The sequence below is a fragment of the Ochotona princeps genome, chromosome 2, assembly GCF_030435755.1.
Source record: "Ochotona princeps isolate mOchPri1 chromosome 2, mOchPri1.hap1, whole genome shotgun sequence".
Lineage (NCBI taxonomy): Eukaryota > Metazoa > Chordata > Mammalia > Lagomorpha > Ochotonidae > Ochotona > Ochotona princeps.
Genome location: NC_080833.1, coordinates 75,972,098 through 75,984,286, shown reverse-complemented (window position 1 = coordinate 75,984,286; position 12,189 = coordinate 75,972,098). Strand labels below are relative to the sequence as shown.

At 40.8% G+C, this 12,189-nt stretch overlaps 1 protein-coding gene and 1 long non-coding RNA gene across 5 annotated transcripts in view; one reads left to right on the top strand and one right to left on the bottom strand.

The window, feature by feature from the left end:
• Window positions 1–9,263, top strand: part of LOC131478611 (uncharacterized) — a 52,528-nt gene extending 43,265 nt beyond the window's left edge. Inside the window, exons 3-4 of the long non-coding RNA XR_009244578.1 lie at window positions 7,909–8,007; window positions 9,091–9,263. This is a non-coding gene — a long non-coding RNA (uncharacterized LOC131478611). The remainder of the gene's footprint in view (window positions 1–7,908; window positions 8,008–9,090) is intronic.
• LRRC8C (leucine rich repeat containing 8 VRAC subunit C) overlaps window positions 3,231–12,189 on the bottom strand; it is a 93,042-nt gene continuing 84,083 nt past the window's right edge. For all 4 annotated transcript variants that reach the window (XM_058659008.1, XM_012926023.3, XM_058659016.1 and 1 more), the window contains one exon: window positions 3,231–9,639. In XM_058659008.1, coding sequence (XP_058514991.1) covers window positions 7,366–9,639 — 2,274 coding nt within the window. In that variant the 3' untranslated portion in view covers window positions 3,231–7,365. The remainder of the gene's footprint in view (window positions 9,640–12,189) is intronic.

The window sequence follows — 12,189 nt, the reverse complement described above, 5'->3', positions numbered from 1 at the left end:
GGACCCTGCACCCGCGTGGGAGACCTGGAAGAGGTTCCTGGTTCCCGGCTTCGGATCGGCGCGCACCAGCACGTTGCGGCTCACTTGGGGAGTGAATCATTGGACGGAAGATCTTCCTCTCTGTCTCTCCTCCTCGCTCTGTATATCTGACTGTAATAAAATAAATAAATCTTTAAAAAAATTTTTTTAATTTACTTTTATTGGAAAGGCAGATGTACAGAGAGGAGGAGAGACAGTGAGGAAGATCTGTCTGATCATTCACTCCCCAGGCTGCCACTAAAGCCAGAGCTGAGCTGATTCAGCCAGGAGCCTCTTCCGGGTGTCTCACGAGGCTGCAGAATCCCAAGACTCTGGGCAGTCCTGGTCTGCTTTCCCAGGCCACAAGCAGGGAGCTGGATGGGAAGTGGAGCTGCTGGGATTATAACCGGCGCCCATATGGGATCCCGGCGTGTGCAAGGCGAGGACTTTAGCCACTGGGCTACCGTGCTAGGCCCAGGATCCCGCATTTTTAAGCCATCCACCTTTAACTCCTAGGATAGCTGGAATTAAATCAGGCACTCCAAAATGGATGTGGTAATCTCAGCTGGTGCTTTAACCGCTGAGCCAAAAATCTGCCTCTGTTGGGAACCAGTTAACCTGAATTTTACAAAGTGCATTAAAAGCATCAGGAGTCAGTCTGTTTAACAAGTCACAGCTTCGGGCCCGGCGGCGTGGCCTAGCGGCTAAAGTCCTCGCCTTGAACGCCCCAGGATCCCATATGGGCGCCGGTTCTAATCCCGGCAGGACGGCCCAATGCTTTGGGACCCTGCGCCCGTGTGGGAGATCCGGAAGAGGTTCCTGGTTCCCGTGGATTGGCACAGCATCCGTTGTGGTCACTTGGGGAGTGAATCATCGGACGGAAGATCTTCCTGTCTGCTTCTCCTCCTGTCTGTATATCTGACTTTGTAATAAAAATAAATAAATCTTTAAACAAAAAAACAAGTCACAGCTTCATCCCCTGTCACCTAAAAAAAGTCTGACTTACATAAACTGCTAATGTAATCCCTTTGTTGTTCTACGTATCTCCCATTTGACATGAACCAAGTTTCTTTGCAAGGTTATCTGGACTTAACAAAATATTTTTGTAGTCTAATATTTAGATTGAGTTGTTTTGACTGAGGCCAATCTCTAGTTTTCTGTTCATAAGTATGAATTCATGTTAAATATCTCCCTACTAAAGTAGGTTGTCAACATCCGGCTTTTGTTCCAGGATGTGTAAAGCAGCTAAATCTGTTCTCATGGTGATATCGCTATGGCTCAGAGTGTGATTACCAGGAAACTTTATGAGTCACACCACTGCTAGAAACTGGAAAGTTAAGAAAAAAGAGCTGTTTAATTCTGAACAAATTGACCTTCTATCATGGAAAGCCATGCTCTATGAAATAAAATTTGGTTTCCATTCAGTGATCATTGCTGTACAGGGTCTTTTGGATCTTTACTGAAATTTGCTTGCTCATAAAGTACCTTTCATAAAGAAACTGAAATTACTAAGCTATAAAGCTTTCTGCTATGCAATATGCACAAAAGGAACACATCAGCGCTTTTATAAACTTGAGGAACTTTATTCTTTAAATATACAGTGAATTTATCTTCAGGTAATGGTTTGCAGTGGTTTTAATTCTTCTTGGACTCGATTAGCATAAGATATTCAAAGCTGTCCCTATGGTCCTTCAAGTGATCTTAACAAAATGAACACATACATGTTTAATTATAATTCCAAGAAATTTCACTTTAAATATATATTTTTTCAGTACCACAAATTGCCTTGGGAAAGCTGATTTTTTAAAATATTAGACAAACTATGGAGAAGATCTAAAATGCAAAACTTACGTGATGCCTCTTTTCCCAAATGCGATTAAGAAGAATGAAATTTTCAAAAAATAACATATGCCTAAAAATAACGAGTTGAGGTAAAATTAACTCCTCAAAGGGTTAAAAAACTAAAGAAAAAAAAAATCTGTCTTCTGCCTGTCCTCAAACTTTGTAAGAATTCCTGAATTGACATAGAATAGCTACTTATATTTAATGTTTGATATTCAAGCTTTGAAAATATTCTATCGATTGTGGTTTCCCTGGTTACACAAACACTTATTTGTATCTTGTTATGTTCAAATATGTTTAGTTATAACTTCCAAGGTACAATGTGGGCTCAGAAATTTAATCAACAACAAAAAAGCATTTGATAAATGAGCAGTTTTTCACCTTTTCTTCCTCCTTGGATATTTAGGATGACATTCAAGGTTACATCCAGAAATATGCAGGCTTGCGTCATAATTTTTTAAGTATGTCACTATCACATTAATTTTAGTGATGCTCACACTATGCACTTCTTTTCCATACAGACAAGATGCTCATCTTCTATCCTGCTAGCAGCAACAGTGGATAACTCAATTTATGCATTCAGTTTCATAGTTTATCTCAAAGCTCCATACAAATGAAAGTCCTGGAAGACAGGACCAGGGGAAGGTGGCAGTGGGTAGTCTTTTCAAAGTGTGCATGTTACACATTGCACTGAAATCAGCTGATATTGTTAATCTACTACATTCCCATATCTCGTCCCCAAGCTTTCTGCAGGACTCTTATACCATCTCTTCTATTTCTGAATTCGACATTTGCATGGCCTTTCTCTCCAGTCACCATTTTTCCTCATCAAAACAGGCCCTCTGCAGAGTTATCAGTATTTTGGACAAACCTGCACAGTGCTAATTCAGTTTTTAAAGTAATCAGTCACAGTTTTCTTATGCATATGGAGCAAATAAGATTTTCAGGTAGGCTCTCCTAAGCCTGGAGAGAATGTGGCTACTTGGAATAGGCCTCTTTGCAGAATTAATCTAAGTTCTTCAAGTGGCCACAATCATTATTTTGTGCATATTTTAAGAAAGCTGAACTGGATAGCTACTGTCCAATTTTATCTGGCACATGTACAGAGAAATTACACTCTAAATTACATATCAAGGCACTAATTACCCAGAGGAAAAACTCTAGGGGCAACTTGCTAGATACAGTGCAGTGAATTAGGAAGGAAATAATTAGTCATCATTATCATTATTACAGAAATCAGCTTAGCACAAAGTGAAAGAAGGCATGGAGTCTATTTCCTGCAGAGTGCAGGGAGACTTAGTAACAGTTTCAGAAATACAAGGGATAAATACAATTATTGCTAATAAGTGACAAAGGGACAGATTTCAGAGTTAAGTTAAAAAACAACTTTATTTTTCTATGTACGATGTAGCCAAATAACATTATGACAATTCATCCTGAATTTGCACAAACCAAACTTTCAAGCATTTTCTTGAGTCTCAGAAGTTTGTAAGCATCTGACATAATCTGAATACATACAGTGAGTAAAAAAGTGGCAAAAGGAACACAGTGCAAACACATGAGACACGGCGTTTCAACTGAATAGAAATATTCACTAAAGGGGCAGATTCAGGTGGGAGAGACAGAGGTATTCAGAAACAGCAGCAAATGTATACCTCGTCAGAAATCACGTATCGGAACTCTTGCTTCACCCAGCCAAGAAATTAAGCTGTCCACCGTTTTATACTTCTTTTCAGGGTCTTCAGGGAAAATGAACTATTTTGGGAGCAGGATGAGCCCTCCCTCTGTCTCCCCAAAGTGACCTTAAGAGATGCTACTACATTTGTCAGTGAATAACTCAGGGAAGACGGAATAACAGTGGATAACTCTTATGGAAGTTGGCATGAAACCAAATCAGCAGCACATGGCTGGGGCCCAAAACTGGAAAACCGTTACAGTTCTGGTCCAAAAGATCCACAATTTTTTTTAGGTTTCTAAATGAAAAAGAGAAGACAAGTTCTTCCATCTTTTAGGTGATGTCCTCCCTAGTACTTCTGATGTCTTCTTCTTTTGTTTTGTTAGTTGGATGATGACAGAGTTCTGTTCTGAGTTACTACGATATTACCAAAAATGGAACTGTCTGACTACCATTAGCAGATTCAGGATTCATAGAATAATATTTATTGACTCTTAATTTTAGTCTGTAAAAGCAAATAGAATTATACTGACATTTGTCTTATCTGTTCACTGATAAGTATTGCTGACAGCTCATTACGACAGGCAACAGATGTTCACTGTTGGAGTAAATGCATCACCACGGTGGATCATGTATTTAGCACAAAATTAGAGAGTAAAATAAAGTGTATGAACAGCAGACAGACTTTTCTTATAGTAGAAAACAAACAATAAAACCTCTCATGGGAAAACATCAGCAAGAGAAACAAAGATGACGTTTTCTTTCTCAGTGTCAGAAATCACAGCAAGTTTGCAAGAATTTGGGCTTTTCTTATCTCAAATAACCCAAAGAGGATTCCAGGGCAAGAACTTCCTCCACAAAGTTGGCCTGAGAGTCAGGCAAGGAGCTATCTCTTGCACAAAACACTAGTAACAGACACATTTTCCAAATTTTCCTGAAAAAGTAGTCTCACTATACACGATGCCATGTGAAATTGTTAGAACTCATGAAAACAGCCGAGAAGCACGATGGGACAAGGGACGAGAAACACATAGGTGAGTCAGGGAAAGATACAACTGTAAATGATAGATGTCTTTGTTTCAAGAACCTAGATTACTGAGGATGCTGTGTTAGAAAGCAAACCAAACTCAACACATAAAAAGCAAATACAGATTGCTTAGGTAGGTTCACCTGGAATATTCCTAAGTGCTGCCTTCAACCAGATCCTCACCAAACAATTGTTTGTTTTCCACTTCATCATTAAAGCAAAACCAAAAATCTTAGCCATCACAGGCTTCAGAAAGCCACAGGAGCTAAGAATACATTATGGTGCTTTTACAGTTAACACAGCAGTTTCTCATGAAATCCCATGGAGGTTGGAGAATAGAGCTAGTTGTTCCTTTCCTAGCAAAAGCACTTGTAAAATACAGAATATGATTAGATACCCTATACTGAGAGCTGATCAGTAAAAGAATTTTAGAAAAGTCAGCAGTTTGTTACCTGAGTTTACCATTTAAAGGCCGAGTAGTAACTTTTTTTTTTTTGCTAAATGTGGGCAAAAACTTACAATATTAAAAAGGGCCAGAGTTGGAAAATTTAGACTCAAAATGCAGTTTGAGACTTGTAAATTTTTATAAAATTTAATAGAAATATTTATGAGTTTTCCTTGCTAAGTAGTTGTTTATACTAATTTATGGGATATTATTTGAAACAGGTTGGGGGCTCAGCCTGTAAAAGGCATTAAAAAAACCAACTTTTTGATTTTGATCAAATTGCCACAGGTGATAAGTGACATATTAGTGATTTGCTTCCGTTATGAACATATAAGAGATTGTTAATATCAGATAAAGACTTTAGCATAAATATAATTTTAACCTGAAACACACCCTCTTTGAAAGGTGATACAGAAAATAACCATACATTTTATCCAGAAAAATAGTGTATCCAGTGTTTTGCCATCTGTTCTGTGAATTCACCTTGCTGCAGGGTCTTTTTGTGCTGTTGACCATCAACAATCTGCTGATAAATTGTTTGCTTAAAGCAGCGGGGGTTATGTTTCTAAATATGACACACTGCTCATAGACAGGGTACCAACAATATTTCAGAATTGAACATTTCATCACATAACTGAAACAGTGTTATAATTATTATACATATTAATAATAAAGTCATTATTTCAATTCCAAGTCTTAATAATTCAGCTATATAAAATCACCTAAAACTTACACAGCAGAAACTGCCAAGCAATTCTGTTTATATGACTGTATTAATAAACAAAGGAAAAGTGATGCTTTCCCTGACCTTTCACCCCATGACGTATTGTAAAATTTAAGACACAACTGAGAAGTGTTACATTTGTTGAGCAGTTCCCAGAAATGTCTTCTGTATGATTCAAAGTAGCACTGGGCTAATCTGTCAGGAACAAGGAGCAATTTTTAAAAACACCATTGTGAAAACTCAAATCATGCTCCTTCTTTTTTTTTTTTCAAGTCCCCCAAATTCCTTAGGTCAATCTAGGGCTCAGAAAATTGTTTCTGTGATTTGACAATAAAACAAAGTTCCTGTGATCAGCAGGACTGGTCCTTTGTTGAGGGCGTGAACAGTATAGGTCACTTTCCTGCTCTATACAGCTTAGCAGTTGTTGAAATATTTTGCTCAAGACTCTTTACTATGCTGGATTTTAAAGGGGAAAGGTAGATAAAAGTTCTGCTGAACATCCGGTAAAATTACTGCTAAGGGCAACCTCTTAGCAATTTATTTATCCTTTAATCAAGTCACAGAACCATTTTAGATGAGAGACACAGCTGAAGCCAGCCAGCTCAGAGTTTCCGTGCTTGAATCACAAGCGCTCACAGCGAGGGCAGGCCTGAGGGAAATCGATTCATACCGATGTGCACCGGGCAGAACATAGAGAGAGGAACACTGCTGCACTAGCTAGAAGAAGGCGAGCACCTGGCTGGAGCATAGCAGCTCGCTAACAAAGTGCCTGAGCATCCGCATAGCAAGAGCTCAAAGATGATTCAATTATCCAGAGGCAGGCTCCTAAATCTATGATTTTTTAAAAATTGAATTACCTATTAGAATATTAGAATTAATCTGGTTTCCTGAAGGTAATTCTCCAGTACTACAGAGAAATGTTAAGGATGGGGAGAACCTCTTACTTAGTTTTCAAATGATGTTTTTAAATGTGGGTAAAAATACAAATGAATTAAATCATGTATGACCAATTGAAGCGTTCTTCACCCCTTTACAGTCTGTGTTGAAAGAAAACTGTCACGAATATGAAATAAGCTACAGTAGAGGTCCGTTGGAGGCAGGGGAATAACTAAACGCCAATACTCTGTGGCAATGCACTGGTGTGCGTGTGCACACCAGAGAAGAGTGTGCTACAGAACAAAGGATGCAGCCAGTGGAGACGGCAGCGAGTGATGAACACAATGAAAACGAAAACAAAGACCCTGTACACAGGTGTAAACAAACTGAACGTGACCTTGGCAAAATGTCTTCATACATCCCTAAAATGCCAAAATACATGCAACTTATCATTCCCTCCCTTTCATAAGAATAAACTGAAGAAACAAAACAAAAACAGAAGGAACCATCTCATACTACCAGTAGAAAATGATAATAGGTACAATAGGTTCCCGGACAAATAAAACTTTAAAATATTAATACTGAAAAAATACAATTAAATTTTTATTTAAAAATACATACTCCTTACTTGAACTTTGTGTACATTTTGCTTCGTGTGAAAAATAAAATAAAATAATAAGAAAGGCATTAAGACTGCCTAATGATTTATACTGTATTTGGTTGAAGCGTGTTTCAGTCAAACTTGAACAAAAAATAAGTTATTCTGTTTTCATTTGCTCCCGGACATCAGAAGGCAGAGTTTCAAACAGAGCATCTTCCACGACCAACCCAGCTCGTTTCAGAGCCCGGCAGTCCCCCAGCTCAGGGGGGAGGATTTCAAAGTGATTGCCTTTAACATCTAAGTAGGAAAGAAACAGTAAATTCCCGATTTTTGGTGAAAGTACGGATAGGCTGTTTTTCCCAATCTTCAGGGTTTTCAGTTTCTTGCAGAAGTAGAGTTCATCTGGAAGGCTTTCCACTTTGTTACAAGTGATGGAAAAATACTGTAAACTTTGGAGAACTCCGATTTCGGGTGGGATGAACCGAATGTCATTGTAGGACAAGTCCAGATATCGGATTTTGTTGCATAGGAAGAGGTGGGAGGGCAGCACCTCTATTTTATTGTGACTGAAGGATAGTCGTTCCAGGCTGGTGAGCTTCTTGATATGCTCTGGGATGTAGGTGATGCTGTTGTACCACAGTTTAAGCACTGTTAACTTCCTCAAGTGTTGAAAGCTGACGATTTCTTCTATGGATTTCAGATTGTTTTCCTTCAGGTCCAGTTCCTGGAGGCTGAGCAAGCTGAACACGGCATGGGGAATGCGCTCTAGGTCACAGTGGACCAGCTCCAGCTCTGTCAGGTTGGTCATCTTCTTGAGATTGTTGAGCATCACCAGCTTGGTGCCATCATTGTGTATGCACATCTTCTGCAGGTGGCTGGACACATCCACCACTGCCTGTGGAATTTTGGTAACGTTGCTTTTGATGGAGAGAATTTTAAGGCTTTTGAGATCCCGCAGAGACTCGAGGGTGACATTTTTGGAAATATCGTGACTCAGGGAGCCAACCAAGTAGAGCTCTTCCAGATTCCGGAGTCCGTACATCCATGGGGGCAGCTCCCTCATGTCATCAAACTTGACGCTCAAGACCTTGAGGTTCTCCTTCAGGAACGACAGAGCTGCGCTGTGGATTTTGACTGAGCACTGGTGCAGAGAGAGCTCTTGGAGATTGTCTAGCTGTGCAATGGTGGCTGGTATCATGACGTTCTTAATGATTTCAAGTTTGAGAGACTGCAACTCTGTGATTTCAAAAACAGTGTCCGGAAGGCCAGAGAGCATGATAAGAGGCAATTCCAGTCGGTTGTGGGCATTGGTCTGCAGCTTCTGCCTCAGTTTATCAGGAGTCCACTCGTTATTTAAGTTCAGCTGCTTTAGCTTGTTTTCACTGACTTCTGATAGGAACACTGCAAATCGTTTGGAGTAGAGAGGATCATATTGGTCTATCATATGAAGCATAAAAGCAAAGTCATTTTTCACATCAGGAATATCATCTATTCCAGTCTCTTGTCGGACATACTCAAAAGAATATTCCCGTAGTGAGCGGTAGAAGAGCCAGTATAAGGTATAAAGGCACGTCAGTCCATAGATGCTTACAAAGCAAAGGTAGCAAAAGGAGAGTTTTGAGAACAAGTGTGCCATGGTGTGATTGCAAGAAAAGTTTTTGTATCCAGTCATGTCCTGTATGTCAACATTGCAATCCACTGTAAACTGGACTTTGGAAACCAGGGCACTGTTATAGGCAATGATAATCAGGAATTTGATAACCTTAAGTACGGTCTGGCGCACATACATGGCATAGAGTATATCCCCTTCTTCCACATGCAATCTGAACTTCTTCACCTTCTCAAACAAGGCCTTGGCCTGCTCCCCTTCCTTTTTATCCAGGGCTCCTGCGGTGGTTTTGTCCACCACAAACTTCTCTGGAATGGACTTGAGCGACTGAGCGTTGACCAGGCTGCCTTCTGGACCAGACTGGACGGTATTGGACCGATTCACGTTGTTCTTCCTACTGTCCTTTTCTTCTGAATCCTCCCCAGACACCTCCGAGAGAGCCCGAGTGGTCCAGGGAGAGTCAAAGCACTTCCCCAGAATGGAGATGAAATGCTCTATTTTGGAGCTGGAGCCAGGGAATTTGAACCAAAAGTTACTGCAGAGCATGAAGACCAGGGTGTGGATGAGGACAAGGTAAGGGAAATACTTGGCATACCAGTGAAGGGCCCGCTCATAACACATCTGGTTTATAAAGCTGTATTGCTGAAGGTCCAAGTCTGTCTTCAGCCCCTTCATTTCCACAGTGGCAGGGTTAACAGGAGAAGGCTTGGGTGGGGGCAGTGGGGTGGTACTGGTAGCTGCCTGGGAGACATTTGAAATGGACGAGTGGTTCTGAGCAGGCTGCACTCTTTTCGGAAGGCAGATGATCTTGTCTTGCATGACCTGGAACACAGAAATCATATTTTCAAATTATCTTACTCAAAGAGCTTTCATAATGTCATTAGTGTGAAGAAAGCAGCAATAACATCCAATAACTGTCCACTTCCTCTGCCTGGAGAATCTAATGTTCAATGCCAGCATCAAGATTTTATTCTTAGCTCACATATTAAAGAAAAAATGAAATAGCCGACGGTCTTCATCACAGTTAAGTTCTATCAGAAAACATTGGTTTGTCAGTATACAGGATTCACAAAATTGAACAGAACATTTTCATGTGTTTTAAAAATTCATTATTTTAGAGAGAATGAGAAGGACGACATCGGTGGGAGTTGGGGAATAGAGAGAGCTCTTCCTTATTTTAGACCCCCAACTGTCAACAGCTGCTTGTATTGAGCCAGGCTTTAGCTGGGATCCAGGAAGCAGGTGCTGAAAACTTGACACAGGGCTTCCACATAGCTGAGAGGTAACCAAATCCTCGAGTTGTCACTGCTGCCTTCCGGAGTGGTACTAGCAGGAGGCTGGAGTCAGGAGATGCAGCTCGCTGAGTGACCCAGGTACTTTGATACGGGTTGTGGGTGTCTTGACCACTAGTATCAATGCCCACTCCTCACACTGTTATTACTGTTTTGACAGGTTGGCTACACAGATAGCAGCAGCCCAATGACGAGCCAGCACTGCTGCCTCCCAGGGTTTGGATTAGCAGGAAGCTGGAGCTAGGAGGAGGAGTTGAGAATACTGGTACCCTGATGCGTGACTTAGAAAGGTTCTCGTCAGTGTTTTCGTATGCTCTTCAAAACCTGCATCTCCTCTCACAGAAAGCTGGTAAATCAGTCATCAGGTCTGGGAAGTACATCCCTTTACCAAACTCCACACTGAATTGAGTGACTCTCAATATTAAATTAGCTTGTAACATTATTTGTATTACTGAGTAGTAAAAGTAATGGAAAGAAGAAGGAAAAAAATTCCTGTCTTGTTTCCCATTTGCCTCCTACCCACATCCTGGAATACATGCACAGATTAATACGAATGGCTTTATCAATAATGAGAGTTTTGCTAAGCTTTTATAAAAACCAGTACTTCAGAGATGACCAAACACACCCATGTTCAATAGTAAAATAATTATGTTTAGGCCCAGTGTGGTAGCATAGTGGCTAAAGTTCTTGCCTCGCATGCGCCAGGATCCCATATGGGTGCCGCTTCTAATCCCGGCTGCTCCACTTCCTTTCCAGCTCCCTGCTGGTGGCCTGAAAAACCAGCAGAGGACACTGCCTTGGTTCCCTGCACCCACATGGGAGACCCAGAGGAGGCTCCTGGTTCCTGTTTTCAGATTGGTTCAGCTCTGGTCTTTGTGGCCACTTTGGGAGTAAATTCGTGGATGGAAGATCTTCTCTCTTTTCTCTCTGTATATCTGACTTTCCAATAAAAATTTTAAAAATATATTTTAAAAATTATGTTTAAGTTTGCTAGCTTTTCACATGATATAGTACCTTGAGAAGCTCTTTCTCTTTACCACGGTTCTTTTGATTGATGAAAAGAATATTAAATTGTAAGACTACCCGGCAGTCTCTTAAGACGGCAGTTTGGGAGAGGGATAAGACACTCTGGCTGGAAACAAGATTGGATGAGGCAGATGGGGAGTGATACTCAGGGAGTATCAAACAATGAAAAGGAAGAAGAGTAATAACCGAGAAGTACACAGCAACTAGCGATGTGGAATTAATAACACAGGGAAATCTGGTGCCTAAAATAGTCAATGGCTGGATATTATTTAGTGATCCTGCAGCAAAGTGGTAAGTGATTTTGCAACCAACAAAAGCCCTTTGTATTGATTATAAACATAGAAACCGAACTCATGGCAGAGTAGACTTGCTATGGCATGCACTATATTCACAAACTGAGGACCAAGGAACTCACAGCCTACCATGCAGAAGCCCAAGGCTGAAAGCGGTGTGAAGCATCCATCACACAGTAGAGTGCCTGGGACACAGGACGCTGCCATTGTACACCCGCTGGGTGAAGGAGGGAGGCCAGCACTGGCAGCAGTCTTTCCAGCTCAGGGCTGTCTCTTCCTGAGTGTTTGGGAGCTTTACCCCGGGCAGAAGATATACTTGTTCTCTTACTCTTCACGAAAATGGAATTCTTGAAATGTGCCTGCTACAATCCCAGGAGGCTAAAGACAATGGTCTATTTTCTAAAAGGTATTAATCATGCAGAAATGAGCAGAGCAGGATTTAAAAAAAAAGGCCCACATCCTGGAAGTTCATCACTATCATCACTAAGATCACCAGTGATGGACCAGAGGATGCCGCAGGAATGTGAGGGCAGGTCGTCCACTGCTGACAGCCAAGTTAGAGAGCCCAACAGTGAGCAAAGGGAGGATTCCAACTGTAAAACAGCTACTGGAAAGAGGCAGTAAGTTACCACCCATGTTAAATAGAAGCAATCTTTTTGAATACTGCAAGACAGAGAAAAGGGGGAGAAGGATCAGTACTTTCAAAGATACTGAAAAAGAAAAAAAAAGAAATAAGACAGTCAAAAAAGGATGGGAGAGCT